General features: G+C 48.0%; 1 protein-coding gene across 1 annotated transcript in view; it reads right to left on the bottom strand.

The window, feature by feature from the left end:
• LOC141073417 (uncharacterized) overlaps nucleotides 1-26536 on the bottom strand; it is a 48991-nt gene that overhangs the window by 2626 nt on the left and 19829 nt on the right. Inside the window, exon 7 of the mRNA XM_073560610.1 lies at nucleotides 24723-24999. Coding sequence (XP_073416711.1) covers nucleotides 24723-24999 — 277 coding nt within the window. The remainder of the gene's footprint in view (nucleotides 1-24722; nucleotides 25000-26536) is intronic.

Raw genomic sequence — 26536 nt, 5'->3', positions numbered from 1 at the left:
ACATCTCACCGGTCACCACCATCACACCGGACGTATTAATAACAGCACATCTCACCGGTCACCACCATCACACCGGATGTATTAATAACCGCACATCTCACCGGTCACCACCATCACACCGGACGTATTAATAACAGCACATCTCACCGGTCACCACCATCACACTGGACGTATTAATAACAGCACATCACACCGGTCACCACCATCACACTGGACGTATTAATAACAGCACATCTCACCGGTCACCACCATCACACCGGACATATTAATAACCACACATCTCACCAGTCACCACCATCACACCGGACATATTAATAAAAGCACATCTCACCGGTCACCACCATCACACTGGACGTATTAATAACAGCACATCTCACCGGTCACCAACATCACACCGGACGTATTAATAACCGCACATCTCACCAGTCACCACCATCACATCGGACATATTAATAACAGCACATCTCACCAGTCACCACCATCACACCGGATGTATTAATAACAGCACATCTCACCAGTCACCACTATCACACCGGAAGTATTAATAACAGCACATCTCACCGGTCACCACCATCACATCGGACATATTAATAACCGCACATCTCACCAGTCACCACCATCACACCGGACGTATTAATAACAGCACATCTCACCGGTCACCACCATCACACCGGACGTATTAATAACAGCACATCTCACCGGTCACCAACATCACACCGGACGTATTAATAACCGCACATCTCACCAGTCACCACTATCACACCGGACGTATTAATAACAGCACATCTCACCTGTCACCACTATCACACCGGACGTATTAATAACAGCACATCTCACCTGTCACCACCATCACACCGGACGTATTAATAACAGCACATCTCACCGGTCACCACCATCACACCGGACGTATTAATAACAGCACATCTCACCTGTCACCACCATCACACCGGACATATTAATAACCGCACATCTCACCAGTCACCACCATCACACCGGACGTATTAATAACTGCACATCTCACCGGTCACCACCATCACACCGGACGTATTAATAACAGCACATCTCACCGGTCACCACCATCACACCGGACGTATTAATAACAGCACATCTCACCGGTCACCACCATCACACCGGACATATTAATAACAGCACATCTCACCAGTCACCACCATCACACTGGACATATTAATAACCGCACATCTCACCAGTCACCACCATCACACCGGACATATTAATAACCGCACATCTCACCAGTCACCATCATCACACCGGACATATTAATAACCACACATCTCACCAGTCACCACCATCACACCGGACATATTAATAACAGCACATCTCACCAGTCACCACCATCACACCGGACATATTAATAACCGCACATCTCACCAGTCACCACCATCACACCGGACATATTAATAACAGCACATCTCACCGGTCACCACAATCACACCGGACGTATTAATAACCGCACATCTCACCGGTCACCACCATCACACCGGACATATTAATAACAGCACATCTCACCAGTCACCACCATCACACCGGACATATTAATAACCACACATCTCACCAGTCACCACCATCACACCGGACATATTAATAACAGCTAGAGTTGAGCGATACCAGCCGATACTTGAAAATATCGGATCGGAATGGATCGGCCGATCTTAAAAAAAAGTATCGGTATCGCCGATTCCGATACCGGGAACCAATGCAAGTCAATGGGGCCAAAATATCGGAATTAAAAAAAACCCTTTCTTTCCTTGTAGGTTAATTCTACATGAAGAAAAACAACTAAGAATAATGGAGAATGTATTGTGGGAGGTGGAGGAGACATTAAAGCCATAGAGGTTTAGCCCAATCAAATGGAATAGCAGGAATTAAACTTTTTTTTTAAAGATTTTAGGAGTTACAAAGATATTGACTATGTTAGCCTCATTTATATTTTGCCAGACATGTATGTCTTCTTCTTCTTTCTTCTTTCTTCTTCTTTCTTCTTCTTCTTCCTTTTTTTACATTCTTCTTCTTCCTTTTTTTACATTCTTCTACTTCCTTTTTTTACATTCTTCTTCTTCTTCCTTTTTTTACATTCTTCTTCTTATTCCTTTTTTTACATTCTTCTTCTTCCTTTTTTAAATTCTTCTACTTCCTTTTTTTACATTCTTCTTCTTCTTCTTCCTTTTCTTACATTCTTCATATTCTTCTTATTCAACAATTATTATTCTACATATTCAACTTCTTCATCTTCTTCCTATTCTTCTTCATCATATTCTTGTTTGTGTCAGGCATTCCTGTAGTTGTTATCTAGAAAAGTTAGAAGTTTACACCTTCCGTTCTGCCTGTCACAAAAGATTTACAACAGGATTTGTCCGCGTTCAGTTTGGCCTGCAGCAGCAGGCCTTTTCCAGGGGCACCACGAGGAGGAACGGACTCACCCCCATACACTGCTTAGTCTTCTTCTGCTTATAAATAAGATAATATCATTTGCTCAGAGTATTAGTCTTATGCTTAATGTTCTTCTGCTTTGTTTTTTTTATGCTTCTTTGTCTTCTCTCTCTTGTTGCATCTTGGTGGTTGTCTTCCTGTTCTTTGTCCTCTTGAACCAGCTGACGGTACTGGCACCCGGAGGGGCAGCAGAAGGAACAAGAGCCAATGGCACTACCGAGGACCAGCTGATGGTGCTGGAACCCGGTTACTAAGCAGGAGGTACCTGTGCTACAAAGCACTACCAAGGACCAGCAGACGTTGCCGGAACTCGGATACCGAGATGGAGGCACCTAGGCCAAAGGCTCTGACGAGAACCAGCTGACGGTGCTGGAACCCGGAGGGGTAGCATAAGCTGCAAGAGCAAATGGAAATAGCGAGGACCAGCTGACAGTGCTGGCACCCGGAGGGGCAGCAGAAGGAATAAGAGCCAATGGCACAACCGAGGACCAGCTGACGGTGCTGGAACCCGGTTACTAAGCAGGAGGTACCTGTGCTACAAAGCACTACCAAGGACCAGCAGACGTTGCCGGAACTCGGATACCGAGATGGAGGCACCTAGGCCAAAGGCTCTGACGAGAACCAGCTGACGGTGCTGGAACCCGGAGGGGTAGCATAAGCTGCAAGAGCAAATGGAAATAGCGAGGACCAGCTGACAGTGCTGGCACCCGGAGGGGCAGCAGAAGGAATAAGAGCCAATGGCACAACCGAGGACCAGCTGACGGTGCTGGAACCCGGTTACTAAGCAGGAGGTACCTGTGCTACAAAGCACTACCAAGGACCAGCAGACGTTGCCGGAACTCGGATACCGAGATGGAGGCACCTAGGCCAAAGGCTCTGACGAGAACCAGCTGACGGTGCTGGAACCCAGAGGGGTAGCATAAGCTGCAAGAGCAAATGGAAATAGCGAGGACCAGCTGACAGTGCTGGCACCCGGAGGGGCAGCAGAAGGAATAAGAGCCAATGGCACAACCGAGAACCAGCTGACGGTGCTGGAACCCGGTTACTAAGCAGGAGGTACCTGTGCTACAAAGCACTACCAAGGACCAGCAGACGTTGCCGGAACTCGGATACCGAGATGGAGGCACCTAGGCCAAAGGCTCTGACGAGCACCAGCTGACGGTGCTGGAACCCGGAGGGGTAGCATAAGCTGCAAGAGCAAATGGAAATAGCGAGGACCAGCTGACAGTGCTGGCACCCGGAGGGGCAGCAGAAGGAATAAGAGCCAATGGCACAACCGAGGACCAGCTGACGGTGCTGGAACCCGGTTACTAAGCAGGAGGTACCTGTGCTACAAAGCACTACCAAGGACCAGCAGACATTGCCGGAACTCGGATACCGAGATGGAGGCACCTAGGCCAAAGGCTCTGACGAGAACCAGCTGACGGTGCTGGAAGCCGGAGGGGTAGCATAAGCTGCAAGAGCAAATGGAAATAGCGAGGACCAGCTGACAGTGCTGGCACCCGGAGGGGCAGCAGAAGGAATAAGAGCCAATGGCACAACCGAGGACCAGCTGACGGTGCTGGAACCCGGTTACTAAGCAGGAGGTACCTGTGCTACAAAGCACTACCAAGGACCAGCAGACGTTGCCGGAACTCGGATACCGAGATGGAGGCACCTAGGCCAAAGGCTCTGACGAGAACCAGCTGACGGTGCTGGAACCCGGAGGGGTATCAGAAGTTACCCCTGAAAAGCAAAGTTGGCATGCCGCAAGCTGGCCGCAGTTACCGAATCACACAGTCCTACAGGGGGTGCTTGTCCTACTGGCACTATGGAACAAGCCTTTCTTACCAGAACCCGCAGTCCACATAGGAAGCACCTAAACTGCTGGCACCCTAGCCTCGGCTAACCCAACCGCAACACGACATGGCAACTTGGGGTGGCAAACTGACATTGACACTTCCCGGAAACAGCAGGCAGGGCTGGAACCAAGCTGGGCACGAGGGAGTACCCGTGCCAAAGTCAGTTATGAGCAGCAACTGGCGATGTTGGAGCCCAGGACAAGCACTTAGCAGGCTGAGGCCTGATGTGCTGTCAATTGGGAGGCAGCAGGACAGATTGCCATCAAAACAGCAGGGGAACAGCTGACGTTACTGAACCCCACAAACACAGGAGCTAGTGTTTTACTCTGTGAAGACGGCACTTCCGAGCAACAACTGGCTGTGTTGAAGCCCAGGGACAAGCACGGAGCAGGCTGAGGCTGCATTGAAGAAATTTTAAGATCGGTTGTAGACTACTAATTTGAACCAAGCTCCACTTAGGCCTGTGGCTTCACTGATTTTCGTATTTCCCCTGTCCTCCAACCCCGCCAGTTACAGCTCCGAAGTGGCGTCTGCACAATCCACGCTTGTTCCTGTGTTACAGGTGTTCAGTCCGGTCAGTTAATCCCCTGATGTGTGTCCGGCAATGTCGCCTGCTCTGTCCACATTCCCATAATGGGAATGTGGACAGAGCAGGCGACATTGCCGGACACACATCAGGGGATTAACTGACCGGACTGAACACCTGTAACACAGGAACAAGCGTGGATTGTGCAGACGCCACTTCGGAGCTGTAACTGGCAGGGTTGGAGGACAGGGGAAATACGAGAGACAGTGGAGCCACAGGCCTAATTGGAGCACGGTTAAAAATCAGTAGTGGTACGACTGTGTAGGCAGCCGGAGACTTTGCCATCTACACAGCAGGGGATCAGCTGACGTTACTGAACCCCACTGAGACACGGGAGCAAGTGTCTCTTTCCGTGTGGACGGCACTTCCGAACTACAACTGGCTGTGTTGAAGCCCAGGAAATAGGAGGGTGTAGGCAGAGGCCTACTGTATTTTGAATGAGGTGACAGCAGGAGAGACTGCCATCCACAAAGCAGGGGATCAGCTGACGTTACTGAACCCCACTGAGACACGGGAGCAAGTATCTCTTTCCGTGTGGACGGCACTTCCGAACTACAACTGGCTGTGTTGAAGCCCAGGAAATAGGAGGGTGTAGGCAGAGGCCTACTGTATTTTGAATGAGGTGACAGCAGGAGAGACTGCCATCCACACAGCAGGGGATCAGCTGACGTTACTGAACCCCACAGAGACACGGGAGCAAGTATCTCTTTCCGTGTGGACGGCACTTCCGAACTACAACTGGCTGTGTTGAAGCCCAGGAAATAGGAGGGTGTAGGCAGAGGCCTACTGTATTTTGAATGAGGTGACAGCAGGAGAGACTGCCATCCACACAGCAGGGGATCAGCTGACGTTACTGAACCCCACTGAGACACGGGAGCAAGTATCTCTTTCCGTGTGGACGGCACTTCCGAACTACAACTGGCTGTGTTGAAGCCCAGGAAATAGGAGGGTGTAGGCAGAGGCCTACTGTATTTTGAATGAGGTGACAGCAGGAGAGACTGCCATCCACACAGCAGGGGATCAGCTGACGTTACTGAACCCCACTGAGACACGGGAGCAAGTATCTCTTTCCGTGTGGACGGCACTTCCGAACTACAACTGGCTGTGTTGAAGCCCAGGAAATAGGAGGGTGTAGGCAGAGGCCTACTGTATTTTGAATGAGGTGACAGCAGGAGAGACTGCCATCCACACAGCAGGGGATCAGCTGACATTACTGAACCCCACTGAGACACGGGAGCAAGTATCTCTTTCCGTGTGGACGGCACTTCCGAATTACAACTGGCTGTGTTGAAGCCCAGGAAATAGGAGGGTGTAGGCAGAGGCCTACTGTATTTTGAATTAGGTGACAGCAGGAGAGACTGCCATCCACAAAGCAGGGGATCAGCTGACGTTACTGAACCCCACTGAGACACGGGAGCAAGTATCTCTTTCCGTGTGGACGGCACTTCCGAGCTACAACTGGCTGTGTTGAAGCCCAGGAAATAGGAGGGTGTAGGCCGAGGCCTACTGTATTTTGAATGAGGTGACAGCAGGAGAGACTGCCATCCACACAGCAGGGGATCAGCTGACATTACTGAACCCCACTGAGACACGGGAGCAAGTATCTCTTTCCGTGTGGACGGCACTTCCGAACTACAACTGGCTGTGTTGAAGCCCAGGAAATAGGAGGGTGTAGGCAGAGGCCTACTGTATTTTGAATGAGGTGACAGCAGGAGAGACTGCCATCCACACAGCAGGGGATCAGCTGACGTTACTGAACCCCACTGAGACACGGGAGCAAGTATCTCTTTCCGTGTGGACGGCACTTCCGAACTACAACTGGCTGTGTTGAAGCCCAGGAAATAGGAGGGTGTAGGCAGAGGCCTACTGTATTTTGAATGAGGTGACAGCAGGAGAGACTGCCATCCACACAGCAGGGGATCAGCTGACGTTACTGAACCCCACTGAGACACGGGAGCAAGTATCTCTTTCCGTGTGGACGGCACTTCCGAACTACAACTGGCTGTGTTGAAGCCCAGGAAATAGGAGGGTGTAGGCAGAGGCCTACTGTATTTTGAATGAGGTGACAGCAGGAGAGACTGCCATCCACACAGCAGGGGATCAGCTGACATTACTGAACCCCACTGAGACACGGGAGCAAGTATCTCTTTCCGTGTGGACGGCACTTCCGAACTACAACTGGCTGTGTTGAAGCCCAGGAAATAGGAGGGTGTAGGCAGAGGCCTACTGTATTTTGAATTAGGTGACAGCAGGAGAGACTGCCATCCACAAAGCAGGGGATCAGCTGACGTTACTGAACCCCACTGAGACACAGGAGCAAGTATCTCTTTCCGTGTGGACGGCACTTCCGAGCTACAACTGGCTGAGTTGAAGCCCAGGAAATAGGAGGGTGTAGGCAGAGGCCTACTGTCTTTGGAATGCGGAGACAGCAGGAGAGACTGCCATCTCCACAGCAGGGGATCAGCTGGCAATGATGAACCCCACTAACACTTGAACGAATGTGTTTGGCTCTGTGGAGACGACACTTCTGAACACCAACTGACGCTGTTGGAGCCCAGGATTAGGCGTGGAGCAGGCTGGGGCCTACTGGATTTTGGCAGGTGAAGGCAGCAGGAGACTTGCCATCTCCACAGCAGGGGAACAGCTGGCAGTGCTGAAACCCACTAACACTCTAACGAATGTGTTTGGCTCTGTGGAGACGACACTTCTGAACACCAACTGACGCTGTTGGAGCCCAGGATTAGGCGTGGAGCAGGCTGGGGCCTACTGGATTTTGGCAAGTGAAGGCAGCAGGAGACTTGCCATCTCCACAGCAGGGGAACAGCTGGCAGTGCTGAAACCCACTAACACTCTAACGAATGTGTTTGGCTCTGTGGAGACGACACTTCTGAACACCAACTGACGCTGTTGGAGCCCAGGATTAGGCGTGGAGCAGGCTGGGGCCTACTGGATTTTGGCAGGTGAAGGCAGCAGGAGACTTGCCATCTCCACAGCAGGGGAACAGCTGGCAGTGCTGAAACCCACTAACACTCTAACGAATGTGTTTGGCTCTGTGGAGACGACACTTCTGAACACCAACTGACGCTGTTGGAGCCCAGGATTAGGCGAGGAGCAGGCTGGGGCCTACTGGATTTTGGCAGGTGAAGGCAGCAGGAGACTTGCCATCTCCACAGCAGGGGAACAGCTGGCAGTGCTGAAACCCACTAACACTTGAACGAATGTGTTTGGCTCTGTGGAGACGACACTTCTGAACACCAACTGACGCTGTTGGAGCCCAGGATTAGGCGAGGAGCAGGCTGGGGCCTACTGGATTTTGGCAGGTGAAGGCAGCAGGAGACTTGCCATCTCCACAGCAGGGGAACAGCTGGCAGTGCTGAAACCCACTAACACTTGAACGAATGTGTTTGGCTCTGTGGAGACGACACTTCTGAACACCAACTGACGCTGTTGGAGCCCAGGATTAGGCGAGGAGCAGGCTGGGGCCTACTGGATTTTGGCAGGTGAAGGCAGCAGGAGACTTGCCATCTCCACAGCAGGGGAACAGCTGGCAGTGCTGAAACCCACTAACACTCTAACGAATGTGTTTGGCTCTGTGGAGACGACACTTCTGAACACCAACTGACGCTGTTGGAGCCCAGGATTACGCATGCCGCATGCAGAGGCCAATGGGCAGCGGTTTTTATGGAGGTTGTGGACTACTACTGATTCTAACCATGCTCCACTTAGGCCTCTGGCTCCACTGTCTCTACTATTTACCCTGGCCTCCAACCCCGCCAGCTACATCTCTGAAGTGGCGTCAGCACAATCTACACTTGTTCCTGTGTTACTGGTGCTCAGTCCCGTCAGTTGATCCCCTGATGTTTGTCCGGCAAGTTCGCCAGCTCTGTCCTCATTCCCACTACTGGTTATGGGAATGTGGACAGAGCAGGAGACCTTGCCGGACACACATCAGGGGATAAACTGATGGGACTGAGCCACAGGAACACAGGAACAAGTGTAGATTGTGCTGACGCCACTTCAGAGATGTAGATGGCGGGGTTGGAGGTCAGGGGAAATAGTAGAGACAGTGGAGCCAGAGACCTAAGTTGGGCACGGTTAAAAATCAGTAGTGGTTTGAATGTTGATGGAGCTGGTGACTTTGCCGTCCACACAGCAGGGGATCAGCTGGCATTACTGAACCCCACTAACACAGGAGCTAGTGTGTTTCTCTGTGCAGACGACACATCTGAGCGACAACTGGCTGTGTTGAAGCACAGGGATTATAGTTCAGGTGGTAGAAAAATGAACACACCAGCAGACCTGGATACAGTTGCCAACCACTAATTTAGTCTGTAAGAGGAATGGCAAAGTCTTTGGAGATCCAGGCCTTGTTCATTTTCAGAAAAGTCAGCCGGTCAACATTATCGGAAGATAGTCGCGTGCGACGGTCTGTTAGTACACCACCTGCGGCACTAAAGACACGTTCCGATAATACACTGGCAGCAGGGCAAGCCAGCACCTCCAATGCATACTGGCTAAGCTCTGGCCATGTATCCAGTTTAGAGACCCAAAACTTGAAGGGGGAAGAGCCATCTGGGAGTACAGCGACAGGGCAAGACATGTAGTCTGACACCATCTGACGGAAGCGTTGCCTCCTGCTGACTCGAGGCGTCGCTGATGGTGTAGACAATTGTGGTGGACACACAAAACTTTGCCACATTTGGGCCATAGTGGTCTTGCCTTGTGCTGCGGCGCTGCCTCTGCTCCCTCTTTGTGCAGAGTTTCCTCCACTGCCTCGACGCACAGAGCTGCTTTGTAAAGCACTAGCAACAATGCTGTCGGGTGGAATGGAAAACATTATGGACTGCACCAGTGACTCTTCCTACTCCCGCATTTTACGCTCCCGGTTCAACGTTGGTATGAGCCTTTGTACGCTGTCCCGGTATCGAGGATCTAGGAGGGTGTACACCCAATAATCAGCCGAGACGAGAATGTGGGCGATGCGGCGGTCGTTTCTCAGGCACTGCAGCATGAAATCAACCATGTGCTGCAGACTCCCAACTGCCAAAGAACCGCTGTCCCCTGTTTGAGGCGTGACCTCGGCCTGCTCTGCATCACCCCACCCTCGCTGTACATACTGAGTAGAGGTTTGTGTACCTCCCTCCTCTGGAGAGATGTCTTCCTCCTCCATCGACTCCTCCTCATCCTCCTCACAAAGTGTCCCCTGCCTAGGCCTTTGTGAGGAAACACGTAGCGCAGACTGTCCAGAAGCAGATGGCATTTGGGACTCCTCATCCTCCACCTCTTCTGAAACCTCATCCCTTAGTGCTTGCAGTGTTTGTTGAAGCAGGCAGATAAGGGGGACAGTCATGCTGACTAGTGCATCATCTGCACTCGCCATCCGCGTGGATTCATCGAAGGCACGCAAAACGAGGCAGATGTCCTTCATAGAGGCCCACTCAATGGTGCTGAAGTGTGAACGGCGCACAGTGCGACTTGTTTGCGCCTGATGCAGCTGGTACTCCATGACTGCTGCCTGCTGCTCACACAACCGCTCCAACATATGTAACGTTGAATTCCACCGGGTGGGTAGGTCACATATGATGCGATGTTCCGGAAGGCCAAATCGTCACTGCAGAGCAGCGAGGCGCGATCTTGCCGTGCTGGAACGTCGCAAGTGAGCGCACTCTATGCGGACCTTGTGCAACAGTGCAGCAAGATCCGGATAGTCCCTCAGAAAGCTCTGCACGACCAAGTTAAGAACATGTGCCAGACATGGGATGTGTGTGAGGTTGCCTAGGCCAAGAGCTGCCACCAGATTTCGGCCATTGTCACACACTACCAAGCCCGGCTGGAGATTCGCTGGCCCAAACCACACATCGCTCTCCAGCTTGATAGCATTCCAGAGCTCCTGCGCTGTGTGGCTTCGATTCCCCAAAGAAATTAATTTGAGTACAGCCTGTTGACGTTTGGCCACGGCTGTGCTCATATCGGTCGTAACAGGCTCCTGCTCTGCTGTTTCTGAGGAACTTGAGTAGGAGGAGGAGTCTATGTGTACAGACTGGAGTCCTGCAATCCGTGGCGTTGGAAGAACACGTACAGCGCCACTCTCCAGATCCGTACCCGGCTCCACAACATTGACCCAGTGGGCAGTGAGGGAAAGGTATCGTCCCTGTCCATGGTTACTGGTCCACGCATCGGTGGTCAGGTGGACCTTGCTACTAACGGCGTTTAGTAGCGCATGTTTTATTTTGCCCTCAACATGTTTCTGCAGGGCAGGGACGGCTCGCCTGCTGAAATAAAAGCGGCTGGGCACGTTGTATTGGGGGACTGCCAATGCCATTAAGTCCCGGAAGGTGTCAGTGTCCACCAGCCTGAATGACAGCATTTCAACTGCCAGAAGTTTGGCAATGCCAGCATTCAGAGACTGTGCTCGGGGATGGTTTGCCGAGTAAGGGCGCCTTTTATCCCATGCCTGTGCTACCGATGGCTGTGATGGATGGGAACGTGCTGCTATGGGTGTAATCTGACAGGGTCTCCGGACAACAGTGGCAGAGGTTCTTCCTTGGCGATCCTGTGAGGAAGCCGAACCAGCAGTGTGTGAGCTGGAGGAAGAGGGCCCAACACGAACTGAAGAGGTGGTAGGTGGTGCTGTACGTTGGCCTACGTCTTCAGGGTGTCTCTGCAACTCCAACTCGTGCTTGGTGCGCACATGTTTCCACATATTTGTGGTATTGAGGTTGCTGACATTTCTCCCTCTTTTGACTCTCTGATGACACAGCTTGCATTTGACAAAGCAAATGTCATCTGCAACTGTGTCAAAAAAGGACCACGCACTGCAACTCTTGTGAGCGCCCGGTTTGCCTTTGGAAGGAGGAATGCTCCTAACGGGTGCCGAAGTGGAGGGTACAGGCAACCAAGTCTTCCCCCTCCCTCTGCCTCCTGTTTTGGCCGGTAGGGGAATCTCTTCCTCCGAGCTGCTCCCACCACCTTCCTGTTGCTCACGCCATGATGGGTCAAGGACCTCATCATCTTCCCTCCCCTCTTCAAACAGCTGCTTCTCCGGGGTTGTCTCGCCAGCACCGTACGCACCAGAAAGTGGCAACTGAGTCTCGTCATCATCTGATGCATACTGAGGTGTGCTGACCATAGGCACTGGCCCACTCGCCTCTTCAGATTCAGAGGGACAAAGAAGTTGCGCATCACTGCATACTCCCTCTTCTTCACATTCAGGAATGCTGCTTGGCTGGCCCCCTCTTTCCAAGCCAACAGATTCCGAGAACAGAAGTAGAGACTGTGATGGCTCCTGTCCATGTCTCTCTGACTGCCTGGGCACTTTGGCAGGTGGTGAAGAGACAGATGGTTGCTCTTCGGTGCTCTGACCCTGAGAGGATGCGGAAGTAATTGAAGTCGATGCGTTAGCTGCCATCCATCCGACAACGGCTTCAATTTGTTCCTCCCGCAGCAGTGGGGTACGTTGAGGTCCTACAAAGCTGCGCATAAAGGACTGTTGCCTGCTAAAACTGGGGGATGCTGATCCACTGGTGCCCGCAGCAGGCCCAGAATCCCCACGTCCTCTACCTGTAGAATCCCCACGTCCTCTCCCTGCAGAATCCCCACGTCCTCTCCCTGCTGAAACTCCACGCCCACGCCCACGCGCCTTACTCCCTGCCTTCTTCATCTTGCAAGACTGCTTAAGATAGGCAAAAAAGTACAAAGGGGGGCCTTAGTGTGCTTATTCCTGAACAGCTGGTTACAGGTACAAGAAACACTAATTTTATGAAGTGTGTGTGTGTGGACTAGACTTTAATAGGAGCTGATGTGGCCTACACAAGTTCCAAATGTAGTGTTTGGTGAACTTTTTTTGTGGTTTCTTTGTTGGAAACAAACTCAAAGTATGTGAACAAAGAATTGAAACTGATAGTATCACCAACTTTTTGGAGCTATTACAATGCAGGCAGGTAACCTACAATGCAAAAGATGAGGCTCCAAAAAAATTGGGTAATACTAATCTGGCTGCGCCGGCAGGGCACAAGCCAGAAAAAAAGGCTCCTCTATCTACTCCTATATAGTGTTTGCAACCAACCAATGTTGATGGATACGGATGGATGCACACTAATAGGAGAAGAAAAAATGAGCTGCACTCAAAGACAAATATGTGTGAGGCAGTGACGCACGTTGAGCGTCCTACAACCAGACGTAGCTGCAGGACACTCTACTCAGCGTGAGCTGCACTCACACACAGTCAGAGGCCTCTCAGACAGCCGTCAACAGTGCAGCTAAGTGGGCACTGGCACTGACAGGCTGCAGAAAGGCTCCGCTGTGTACTCCTATATAGTGTTTGCAACCACCGTAGATGGAGACGGATGGATGCACACTAATAGAAGAAAAAATGAGCTGCACTCAAATAAAAATATGTGTGAGGCAGTGACACGCTGAGCGTCCTACAACCAGACGTAGCTGCAGGACACACTACTCAGCGTGAGCTGCACTCACACACAGTCAGAGACCTCTCAGACAGCCGTGAACAGTGCAGCAAAGTGGACACTAGCACTGAAAGGCTGCAGAAAGGCTCCGCTGTCTACTACTAGTGTTTGCAACCAACGTATATGGATACGGATGGAAGCACACTAGATTGAAATTATGTAAAAAATGCAGCTCAAAAAATAAAAGATGTATGAGGCAGCAGTGATCACACTGGGTGGCCTACAGCCTGACGTGGCTGCAGGACCCACTCCACAGCGTGAGCTGCACTCACACAGCCCTTGCAGACAGCTGTGAACACTGCTGCTAGGGCAAAGAAGGCTACAGTGGTGGTTTATGTAGCCTGGGTAAAGCACTAGATGTTTGGTGGAATCGCTATTTCTAACTGTCCCTCACAGTCTTCTACAGCAGCCTGTCCCTAACTGAATTCACAGCAGAGTGACCAGAAATGGCGGCTGCGGTGGCTTTTATAGTGCATCATGCCAATCACAGCCATGCCAATAGTTAACATGCCTACATGCCTAACAGGATGTGCCCACACTTCGGAGGATTCCCATTGGCTTAATCAAAGCAAGCAGGCTCATAGCATGATGGGAACTTCCGATTCCGATTCCGGAATCCGATATGACAAAAGTATCGGAACTAAGTATCGGAATTCCGATACCGCTAATATCGGCCGATACCCGATACTTGCGGTATCGGAATGCTCAACACTAATAGCAGCACATCTCACCGGTCACCACCATCACACTGGACGTATTAATAACAGCACATCTCACCAGTCACCAACATCACACCGGACGTATTAATAACCGCACATCTCACCAGTCACCACCATCACACCGGAAGTATTAATAACAGCACATCTCACCGGTCACCACCATCACATCGGACATATTAATAACCGCACATCTCACCAGTCACCACCATCACACCGGACGTATTAATAACCGCTCATCTCACCGGTCACCACCATCACACCGGACGTATTAATAACAGCACATCTCACCGGTCACCAACATCACACCGGACGTATTAATAACCGCACATCTCACCGGTCACCACTATCACACCGGACGTATTAATAACAGCACATCTCACCTGTCACCACTATCACACCGGACGTATTAATAACAGCACATCTCACCAGTCACCACCATCACACCGGACGTATTAATAACAGCACATCTCACCGGTCACCACCATCACACCGGACGTATTAATAACAGCACATCTCACCGGTCACCAACATCACACCGGACGTATTAATAACCGCACATCTCACCGGTCACCACTATCACACCGGACGTATTAATAACAGCACATCTCACCTGTCACCACTATCACACCGGACGTATTAATAACAGCACATCTCACCTGTCACCACCATCACACCGGACGTATTAATAACAGCACATCTCACCGGTCACCACCATCACACCGGACGTATTAATAACAGCACATCTCACCTGTCACCACCATCACACCGGACATATTAATAACCGCACATCTCACCAGTCACCACCATCACACCGGACGTATTAATAACCGCACATCTCACCGGTCACCACCATCACACCGGACGTATTAATAACAGCACATCTCACCGGTCACCACCATCACACCGGACGTATTAATAACAGCACATCTCACCGGTCACCACCATCACATCGGACATATTAATAACCGCACATCTCACCGGTCACCACCATCACATCGGATGTATTAATAACAGCACATCTCACCAGTCACCACCATCACACCGGACATATTAATAACCGCACATCTCACCAGTCACCACCATCACACCGGACATATTAATAACCGTACATCTCACCGGTCACCACCATCACACCAGACGTATTAATAACAGCACATCTCACCAGTCACCACTATCACACCGGACGTATTAATAACAGCACATCTCACCAGTCACCACTATCACACCGGACGTATTAATAACAGCACATCTCACCGGTCACCACCATCACACCGGACGTATTAATAACAGCACATCTCACCGGTCACCACCATCACATCGGACATATTAATAACCGCACATCTCACCGGTCACCACCATCACATCGGATGTATTAATAACAGCACATCTCACCAGTCACCACCATCACACCGGACATATTAATAACCGCACATCTCACCAGTCACCACCATCACACCGGACATATTAATAACCGTACATCTCACCGGTCACCACCATCACACCAGACGTATTAATAACAGCACATCTCACCGGTCACCACCATCACACCGGACGTATTAATAACAGCACATCTCACCAGTCACCACTATCACACCGGACGTATTAATAACAGCACATCTCACCGGTCACCACCATCACACCGGACGTATTAATAACAGCACATCTCACCTGTCACCACCATCACACCGGACGTATTAATAACAGCACATCTCACCGGTCACCACCATCACACCGGATGTATTAATAACTGCACATCTCACCAGTCACCACCATCACACCGGACGTATTAATAACAGCACATCTCACCAGTCACCACCATCACACCGGACGTATTAATAACAGCACATCTCACCGGTCACCATCATCACACTGGACGTATTACTGATCACATATCTCACCGGTCAAAATTAAAGCTTCTATATTTCACTTTGCCCATAATGAGCTTTTGAACCTTCTCTATAGCGCTGCACCTAATACGAGACCTCAGGCTACATCTCTCCGTGTGTGTGAGGACAGAGCTGCTGGCGTCTCTGCTCCTCTGCTGCCGCTACCTTCCTGTCCTCTCTTATTTGTCTCCTTTGGGCTCCTCTTATGAGCACTTTCTCCTGTTGTATACAGCTCAACGGTCTGGATGTGGAGGAGGCAGAGCAGGATAGTGTCGGCAGAGACTGAGCCCGGCTGTGAGCAGGAGAGCCTGAGGAAGCTGTTGGGTTTACACTTCTTCTGCCCCCTCTAGATATCCTGCATAGACGTGCTTGTGGCTACCGTATGTGTGATGTGATTATACATGTGTATTTCTTGTGCAGCTTCTGTGTGTTCGACACAGACTCATTGTATATATAACATGAATCAATTTGTTTGAGGCAAATTCTTGAATTTCAGAAAAAAAAAATCAGTTTCTCATAAATTTAAATTTTCCAGAGAAAATCCAGTAAAATGGCAGCACTTTAGTGAATTATAGAGGACCAAGAACAGGGTTAACCAAATAATCCTCACGGTGTGACTTTTATCTGGTCTCAGGCAGCAGAAAACCTAGAAATGGTCGTGTTTCAAGTCACATATTACCATTACTTGGTGAGTAAGAGATTACAGCACCACTCCAGCAGTGTTTTTAGTGCAGCGCCGGAGTGGTGCCACTAATGTACGGTTCCTGTCCGTAGTCTCACGTGTACCATCCGTCTTCTGCTGTTATCATGGCTGCGCCGTCCGGTCTCCAGCAGTTTATGACCTGATGATCGCTGCAGTGTTTGCAGGATGAACCGGAGGTCACTTTTTAATGTACAGTGGCATGTAAAGTTTGTGTACCCCTGGTTAACATTACTGTTATTGTGAACAGTTAAGAAAGTTGCAGATTAAATTATCTAAAAGTGATAAAGTTAAAGTCAACACATTTCCCTTGTATTGTAGGCAAAAAAAAATATTTTTAATTTTACATTTTAAAAAGTACAAAAAGTAAAATAGGCAGATTCAAAAGCTTGGGCACCCTGCATGGTCAGTACCTAGTAGCGCCCCCTTTTAAAAGTATCACAGCTTGTAAACGCTTTTTGTAGCCGGACAAGAGTCTTTCAGTTCTTATTTGTGTGATTGTCCTCCAGTCTTCCTTGGAGAATTCCTCCAGTTATTATTATTATTATTATTATTATTATTATTTATTTCTATAGCACCATTGGTTCCATGGTGCTGTACATGAGAAGGGTTTACATACAGATTACAGATATCACTTACAGTAAACTAACAATCACAGACTGATATAGAGGGGAGAGAGGACCGTCCTTTCGGGCTTATATTCTACAGGATGGTGGGGAAGGAGACAGTAGGTTGGTGGGTTGCAGCAGCTCCAGTGATGGTGAGGCGGTAGCTCCAGTAGTTGTGAGGAGGCAGCGGGGATCATTGCAGGCTGTAGGCTCTCCTGAAGAGATGGGTTTTTAGGTTCCGTCTGAAGGATCCGGGTGTGGTTGATAGACAGACGTGTTGGGGCAAAGAATTCCAGAGGATGGGGGCTATTCAAAAGTAAAAGAAAAGTCAAAGATGCTATAGGATTTTTACAGGATGAAAATGATGAAATGGTAAACCAGGATGTTGAGAAGGCCGAACTTTTAAATTCCTATTTTGCATCTGTTTTCTCTCAGAAAGGAAATGTAACATCAACTGTTCTTCACTGTCCTATTAAGGGAATAGAAGAATCCAGGATATCTATAAACAGAAAGATAGTGAGGAAACACTTAGCTAACCTAAATGAATTCAAGTCTCCAGGTCCAGATGAATTACACCCCAGAGTACTGAAGGAGATAGCAGAAGAAATTTTTGAACCCCTCTCCATAATCTTTGAAAATTCTTGGAGAACAGGAGAAGTCCCAGAAGACTGGAGAAGAGCAAATGTTGTTCCTATCTTCAAAAAGGGGAAGAAGTTGGACCCAGGCAACTATAGGCCGGTGAGTCTGACTTCTATACCAGGAAAGATCTTTGAACAGATTATTAAACAACATGTATGTCAGTACCTGGATAAGAATGAAGTGATTAAACAGAGTCAGCATGGGTTTGTAACTAATAAGTCATGTCAAACTAACTTAATTTCCTTCTATGATGGAATCACTGATTGGGTGGATCAAGGAAATGCTGTAGATATAGTATATCTTGACTTCAGAAAAGCATTTGACAAAGTATCTCATACAATCCTTATTGAAAAAATGACTAAGTATGGAATGGACAAGGCAACTGTTAGGTGGATTCATAACTGGCTTAGTGATCGGACCCAAAGAGTGGTCGTAAATGGCTGTACATCCAGTTGGAAGAATGTGTCAAGTGGGGTACCACAGGGCTCTGTCCTGGGCCCTGTATTGTTCAACATCTTTAACAATGATTTAGATGAAGGAATTGAGGGTAAACTGATTAAATTTGCTGATGACACAAAGCTAGGAGGGATAGCTAATACTAGAGAAGAGAGAGAGAGGATTCAAAAAGATATAAATAAACTGGAGAAGTGGGCAGCAACTAACAGAATGGTTTTTAACAGGGAAAAATGCAAAGTACTACATCTGGGCAATAAAATTGAAAAAAGCATATACAGAATGGGAGGAATAGGGCTAAGCAACAGCACATGTGAAAAAGACTTTGGTATACTAATAGATCACAGACTGAATATGAGTCAACAGTGTGATGCAGCAGCAAAAAAGGCAAATGCAATTCTAGGATGTATTAACAGAAGCATACAGTCTAGATCACGTGAAGTCATTATTTCCCTCTACTCCTCTTTGGTCAGACCTCATCTGGAATATTGTGTCCAGTTTTGGGCACCACATTTTAAAAAAGACATCAACAAACTGGAGCAAGTTCAGAAAAGAGCGACCAGAATGGTGACCGGTCTGCAAACTCTGTCTTATGAGGAAAGGTTGCAGGATTTGGGAATGTTTAGTTTGAAAAAGAGAAGACTGAGAGGAGACTTAATAGCTGTCTACAAATATCTAAAGGGCAGTCACATTGTAGAAGGATCAACTTTATTCTCATTTGCACAAGGAAAGACTAGAAGCAATGGGATGAAACTGAATGGGAGGAGACACAGATTAGATATTAGAAAAAACTTTTTGACAGTTAGAGTGATCAATGAGTGGAACAAGCTGCCACGAGAAGTGGTGAGTTCTCCTTCAATGGAAGTCTTCAAACAGAGGCTGGACAGACATCTGACTGGGATGATTTAGCGAATCCTGCTTTGAGCAGGGGGTTGGACCAGATGGCCCAGGAGGTCCTTTCCAACTCTACGATTCTATGATTCTATTCGGGAGAAGTCTTGGAGGCGGTTGGGTGAGGAGCGAATAAGTGTAGAGGAGAGAAGGTGGTCTTGGTAGGAGCGGGAGATTAGTTCAGCGATATATGGAGGAGACAGGTTATAGATGGCCTTGTAGGTCAGTATTAGTAATTTGAATTGGATACGCTGAGGGAATGGGAGCCAGTGAAGAGATTTGCAGAGGGGAGAAGTGGAGGAGTAGCAAGGAGAGAGATGAATTAGTTGGGCGGCAGAGTTAAGAATGGACTGGAGAGGTGCAAGGGTGTTAGCAGGGAGGCCACAGAAAAGGATGTTGCAGTAGTCAAGGCAGGAGATGATGATGGCATGCACAAACATTTTAGTAGATTGAGGGTTGAGGAATGGACGGATTCTGGAAATATTTTTGAACTGGAGGCGGCAAGAGGTGGAAAGAGCTTGGATGTGTGGTTTGAAGGACAGGGCAGAATCAAGGGTTACTCAGAGGCAGTGGACCTCTGGTACGGGGGAAAGCGTGATGTTATTAATTGTGATAAATAGGTCAGGTAGGGAAGATCTGTGAGATGGGGGAAAGATGATGAGTTCAAATTTGTCCACATTGAGTTTAAGGAAGCGAGAGGAGAAGATGGAGGATATGGATGATAGACACTCCGGGATTCTGGACAGCAGAGAGGTGACATCTGGGATAGAGAGGTAGATCTGAGTATTATCAGCATAAAGGTGGTACTGGAATCCATGGGACTTTATGAGTTGCCCCAGGCCAAGTGTACAAATTGGGAAGAGTAGGGGTCCTAGAAAAGAGCCTTGGGGGACTCCAACAGAGAGAGGGTGGGATGAGGAAGTAGTGTCAGAGTGGGAGACACTGAATGTGAGGTTGGAAAGGTATGAGGAGATCCAGGATAATGCGAGGTCTTTGATGCCAAAGGAGGAGAGGATCTGTAGTATGAGGCAGTGGTCAACTGTGTTGAAAGCAGTGGACAGGTCTAGAAGGAGGAGAATAGAGTATTGTCCGTTAGCTTTGGCTGTAAGTAGGTGGTTAGTAATCTTGGTCAGGGCAGTCTCAGTGGAATGATGGGGGGCGGAAACCAGATTGTAGATTGTCAAAGAGCAAGTTAGATGAGAGGTGGAAGAAAAGTTCCGCGTGGACATGCTGTTCCAGGAGTTTGGAAGCGAATGGGAGCAGCAATATTGGGCGATAGCTGGACATAGCGGTTGGGTCAAGGATTGGCTTTTTAAGGATAGGCGTGATTGTGGCATATTTGAAAGCAGAAGGGAAGGTACCAGAGGTTAGTGATAGGTTGAAGAGGTGTGTTAGGGATGGGATGAGTGGTGGTGAGGTTGGGGAGAGGTGGGATGGGACGGGGTCGAGTGCACAGGTTGTGAGATGCGATTTGAAGAGGAGACAATTAAGCTCCCCTTCTGTAATGTTAGATAGGGAGGTTATGGGGTTTGGGCATTGGCCTGGTATACAAAGGGGTTGTGGTGGTTGAACAATGAAGACTTGCCTTGTTTGGTCAATCTCAGTTTTGAAGTGTATGGCAAAGTCCTCAGCAGAGATGAGGGAGGTTGGAGGAGGCAGTGGTGGGTGGAGGAGGGAGTTAAAAGTTCTGTGAGATTCCCAGGTCTTCTTGCTTCCTCTGCTGTTTTCAAGTCTCGCCACAAATTTTCAGTGATGTTCAGATCAGGGGACTGTGAGGGCCATTGTAAAACCTTCATCTTGCGCCTTTTGAGGTCATCTATTGTGGATTGTGATGTGTGTTTAGGACCATTCTCCATTTGTAGAAGCCATCCTCTTCCTCCTTTCATCTTCAGCGTTTTTACAGATGGTGTTATGTTACCATGAAGAATTTGTTGAAATTTCATTGAATCCATTCTTTCCTCTACCTGTGAAATGTTCCCGGTGTCATTGGCTGCAACATAACCCCAAAGCACAATTGATCCGCCTCCATGCTTAATGGTTGGAAAGATGTTCTTTTTCTGAAATTCTCCACACATACCTTTCATCATTGTGGCCGAAGAGTTCTATTTTATCCTCATCGATCCACAGGACATTTTGCCAAAATATATCAAGTTTGTTTAGATGTCTTTTGTATACTTCTGACCCTGAATTTTATGATGAGGATGCAGGAGAGGTTTTTTCTGATGACTTCCATATTTGTGTTGGTGTCTCTGAACAGTAGAATAATGTACCACAACTCCAGAGTCTGATAAATCTTTCTGAAGGTCTTTTGCAGTCAAGCACAGCTTCTAATTTGCCTCTCTAACAATCCTACAGCCAGCTCTCGCTGACATTTTTGCTTGGTCTTCCAGACCTTATCTTGACCTCCACTGTTCTTGATAACTGCCATTTCTTAATTACATTTCGAACTGAGGAAAGGGCAACTTGAAAATGCTTTACTATCTTCTTATAGCCTTCTCCTGCTTTGTGGGCCTCCACCATTCTCTAGAATAGAATAGAATAGAATCGTAGAGCTGGAAGGGACCTCCTGGGCCATCTGGTCCAACCCCCTGCTCAAAAGCAGGATTCACTAAATCATCCCAGACAGATGTCTGTCCAGCCTCTGTTTGAAGACTTCTATTGAAGGTGAACTCACCACCTCTCGTGGCCGCCTGTTCCACTCATTGATCACCCTCACTGTCAAAATGTTTTTTCTAATATCTAATCTGTGTCTCCTCCCATTCAGTTTCATCCCATTGCTTCTAGTCTTTCCTTGTGCAAATGAGAATAAAGATGATCCTTCTACAATGTGACAGCCCTTGAGATATTTGTAGACAGCTATTAAGTCTCCTCTCAGTCTTCTCTTTTGCAAACTAAACATTCCCAAATCCTGCAACCTTTCCTCATAAGACAGGGTTTGCAGACCGGTCACCATTCTGGTCGCTCTTCTCTGAACTTGCTCCAGTTTGTTGATGTCTTTTTTAAAATGTGGTGCCCAAAACTGGACACAATATTCCAGATGAGGTCTGACCAAAGAGGAGTAGAGGGCAATAATGACTTCACGTAATCTAGACTGTATGTTTCTATGCTTAGAACGACCCATGGCTGCTTTTTTGGCACAAGGTTAAAGGAGGCTGGGTTTTTATAAAGCTGGGAAATTTGTATCACCCGGCCTTTCCTAACAATATGATAGTGAACGAGCCATAACCTTAACAGGCTAATTAAGGTCTGAAACCTTGGTCAAAGTTATCTGAGCACACAAATCTCCAAGGGTGCCTACATTTTTGTATCAGCTCAGTTTCCTTTTTTGCCTAAAATATGAAGTAAATGTGACATCTTTAACTTTTGTCCTTTTAGCGATTATTTGATGTTCAACCTTCTTAACTATTCACAATAACAGTAATTTTGACCAGGGTGTCCGAACATTTACCTGCCACTGTAAGTCTATGATTTCATTCTGGCCATGTTCTGGCTCTCATAGACTTACACAGAGAGCTAGTGACTATTATCTTTGCCTTTCAGGCAGACAGAACTTGAGGTCACAAGATGGCGGCACAGAACCAGAGCAGCGTTGGGAAGAGCTGCAGGCGGCAGGTGGCGAGTACAATATTAGGTGCAGGGATCTTACATTAGTAGCATCACTCCAGCGCTGCAATAAAGAAGAAAACACACTGGAGGGCTGCTTTAAAATGCTACACATAATGCAAATCACTGGGAGTCCATCACCCATGGTCTACAGGAAAGACTCTCCAGCTCCTCATCATACATACACTCCCTGACAGAAGTTCTGTCGCTTATCCATGTTATGTAAATTAAAGCTTATAACCTGATGTTAAATTCATCCATTGGTTGTATAAATTATTCTTTTGAAAGCTGAAACCCTCCGAAATGTGGTTTCAGTAAATAAATTGTCAACAATGCAGAAATATTGATCATTTAATGGACACAGAATGGTCAGATTTTGGCAAGACACAAGTTTTGTCGCCTGGTCATATTTTACATCCTCACCTATGCTCAGTAAATGATCGGTTAATTAGTGAGTGTGTATAAAAAGAAACCCAGCACCCCAGACCTTCACTTGAGCTGTAACTTGACCTCTGACAACATGCCAAATATCCACCCTGCGACCAAAGCCTGGATTATCAAGAGGCTGAAGACCAGATCCACTGCAGAGGTGGTTGGCACCTTTAATGTGTCTCACCGTCAAGTACAAAGAATTAAAAAAAGAGTTGAAGAGACTGGAGATGAGTTTCACAAGCTCAGGTCCTGCAGACCCCGCAAGACAACTGCTCAGGAGGAACGTTTGTTGGTTAGATAATCCAAAGCAAGCCCCTCTTCCACTGCAGCAGAGCTCCAACAGGCCTGGTCACCTCAAGTCCCTGTGTCAACTAGAACAGTTTGTAGGATTCTGTCTCGAAATGGCCTCCATGATCGAATCAGTGCCCAGAAGCCAGCACTAAACAAAAGGCAAATAAAGAACCGTGTGGCATTTGCAAAGTCTCGCAGCCTGCTAAACAGATGGACGCTGGAAAAGTGGCAGAAGCTGGATTTCTCTGATGAATCTTCAGTAAAATTACACCACAGCCGCTGCAAATACTGCAGGAGAACTACTGGAGCCTGTATGGATCCAAAATACACCCAGAAAACAGTTAAATTTGGTGGTGGAAAGATCATGGTCTGGGTGTTACATTCAGTATGGGGGTGTGCAAAACATTTGCAAGGTGGAAGGCAATATCAATAGCCTAAAATATCAAGAAGTATCAGCTACCTCTTATATTCCAAATCATAAAAGGGGTCAAGTTTTGCAGCAGGATGGTGCTCCATCTCATCCATCCATCTCTACAACAAAGTTCCTCCAGGCAAAAAAGATCAAGGTGCTCAAGGACTGGCCAGCCCAGTCACCAGACATGAACATCATTGAGCATGTTTGGGGTAGGATGAAAGAGGAAGCTTGGAAGAGAAAACCAAAGAATCTAGATGAACTCTGGGAGGCTGGTAAGACTGCATTCTTTGCTCTTCCTGATGACTTCATTAATAAATTGCAAGAGTCATTGTTGAACAGCATGGATGCTGTCCTTCAAGCTCATGGAAGTCACACAAAATATTAAATATGACTCTAATAGCACCACAGCTTCATTCACCAATGTTATGCAACATAGATTTGCATTTTAAGTTAATTATTTGTTTGAATATCACATTACTTTCTTTGGCCGACAAAACTTCTGTCTTGTCAAAATCTGACCGTTCTGTGTCCATTCAACGATCAATATTTCTGCACTGAGGCCAATTTATTATCTTAACCGAAACCACATTTCGGAGGGTTTCAGCTTTCAAAAGAATAATTTATAAAACCAATGGACGAATTTAACGTCAAGTTATAAGCTTTTATTTACATAACATGGATAAGCGACAGAACTTCTGTCAGGAAGTGTAGGACAACTTTCTTCTCACAATCCTCCATCTCTTACCACGTCTGGAGTGGAGATACTGCAGCTCCTCATCGTACAGAGAGTCAGTCACATCAGTCACATTGACTCTCCCGCGGTTCTTGCTGTGATACAGGATCCCGAATTTGCACTTAGAGACATCATCACAGAACCGCTGGAATCCGGTATTACTGATAGAACAGGGCTGGACCTCAGGAGCCCAACCCCTGAATATATGTGACTTGAGTATGTCCACCAGCCAGGAATACTGACTCTCCGCCTCTCTGGAGAAAATCCCGATAACTAATTTATTGAAACTCTGAAAGAGAAAGAAAAATACAGAAGATTCTTGGATCAATGACACTGATCCTTTCCTTATATATAAAAGAAGGACGTAAAACAAAAAAGGGACACAATCAAACATGATGACACATCAAACTAAATGAATGGACAAAAAAAGCGACGTGTGGTTTACATGCTGTGCCATCAGAGCCTGAAGCAAGGCATAAATGTTCTGAACCTGAGCACCACCTGCATGTCGAGGTATCTCTGATCTAAGCATGAGGGGCAGTGGAGTACACATCTTAAAAACCAAGACAGATGTGAGCCTTCTCCTCCTGCTCCCTCATTTGCTGTAGTCATGGACTCTTCTTCTCAGTCACGATCTACAGGGTCACCTGCCTCCCCACAAAAATAAGATGTGACAGCAACATCACCACCACGAGCATTGTCACCAACCATGTCCATAGAAGTGTTCAGTTCTCCATCTCCCAAATCCCTCAAGACAAAGAGGAAATACCTTCCTACCCAGTCACGAGCCATGGTCCTAAATGACAGCATTTCCAAACTACTGGCAATTGAAATTCTGCCATTCTGGCTGGTAAAAGCGGAAAGTTTTAAAAAACTGATGTCGGTGGCTGTCCCGCAATACGTTGTTACCAGTTGCCATTACTTTTCCAGGCGGGGGCCATCCCTGCCCTACACAAACATGTTGTGGACCACATCAGGTGTGCACTGTGCAATGCTATCACTGGCAAGGTCAACATGACCATACATGGACCAGTGAGGACGGCCAGGGATGTTACATCTACATAACTGCCCACTGGGTAAATGTAGTGGAGAGGTGGAAGGTGCTCGAGCAAATGTCCTACCACCATCAAGGATTGCTGGACATTTGTGTTGCCTCCTCCTCTTCTTCCTCCACCACTTCCTCATTGAGTTACAGCAAGACCTGCACCGCCAAATTGACCCCAGCCAGGGAAAACGCCAATAGGCTCATCTGACACAGATCCCACACTGTGCAAGAACTGTGGACTGGGATCAATCAACAGACTAATGAGTGGTTGGAGCAGCTGAATCTCAAGGCCTGCCTGATGGTGTGTGATATAGGGCAAAATCGTGTAGCAGCTCTGGGCCTAGACAGTTTGATGCACATCAACTTGGTGATGCAAGGCTTCCTTAAAAATTACCCAGATATGTCAGAGCTGCTGCTGAAAGTGCGGACGCTCTGTGCGCACTTTCCCCGTTCTCACCCCACTGCTTCTTGTCTGTATGGATTTCAGCATCACTTCGGCCTTCCCACTTGCCGCCTCATATGCGACATACCAAGGTGGAACTCCAGCCTGCATGTGCTGGAGAACCTGCGGGCAGCAGCAGGCAATAGTGGGAGTTTCAGCTGCAACACGCACGGGTGAGTCGCAGTGCAGAACATCACAACCTCTCCACCAATGAGTGGCCTCCATGCGGGACATGCGTGCCGTGTTGTGCTGCTTCAAATACTCTACTAACATGGCGAGCACTGATGGTGCCATCATCAGCGTCACTATCCCACTTCTATGTCTCCTGGAAAAAACACT

This window comes from Dendrobates tinctorius, unplaced genomic scaffold (assembly GCF_039654945.1).
Source record: "Dendrobates tinctorius isolate UK_male_01 unplaced genomic scaffold, ASM3965494v1 ptg000301l, whole genome shotgun sequence".
Classification (NCBI taxonomy): domain Eukaryota; kingdom Metazoa; phylum Chordata; class Amphibia; order Anura; family Dendrobatidae; genus Dendrobates; species Dendrobates tinctorius.
The sequence above is the reverse complement of the archived record's forward strand: the minus strand, read 5'-3'. Positions and strand labels throughout refer to the sequence as shown.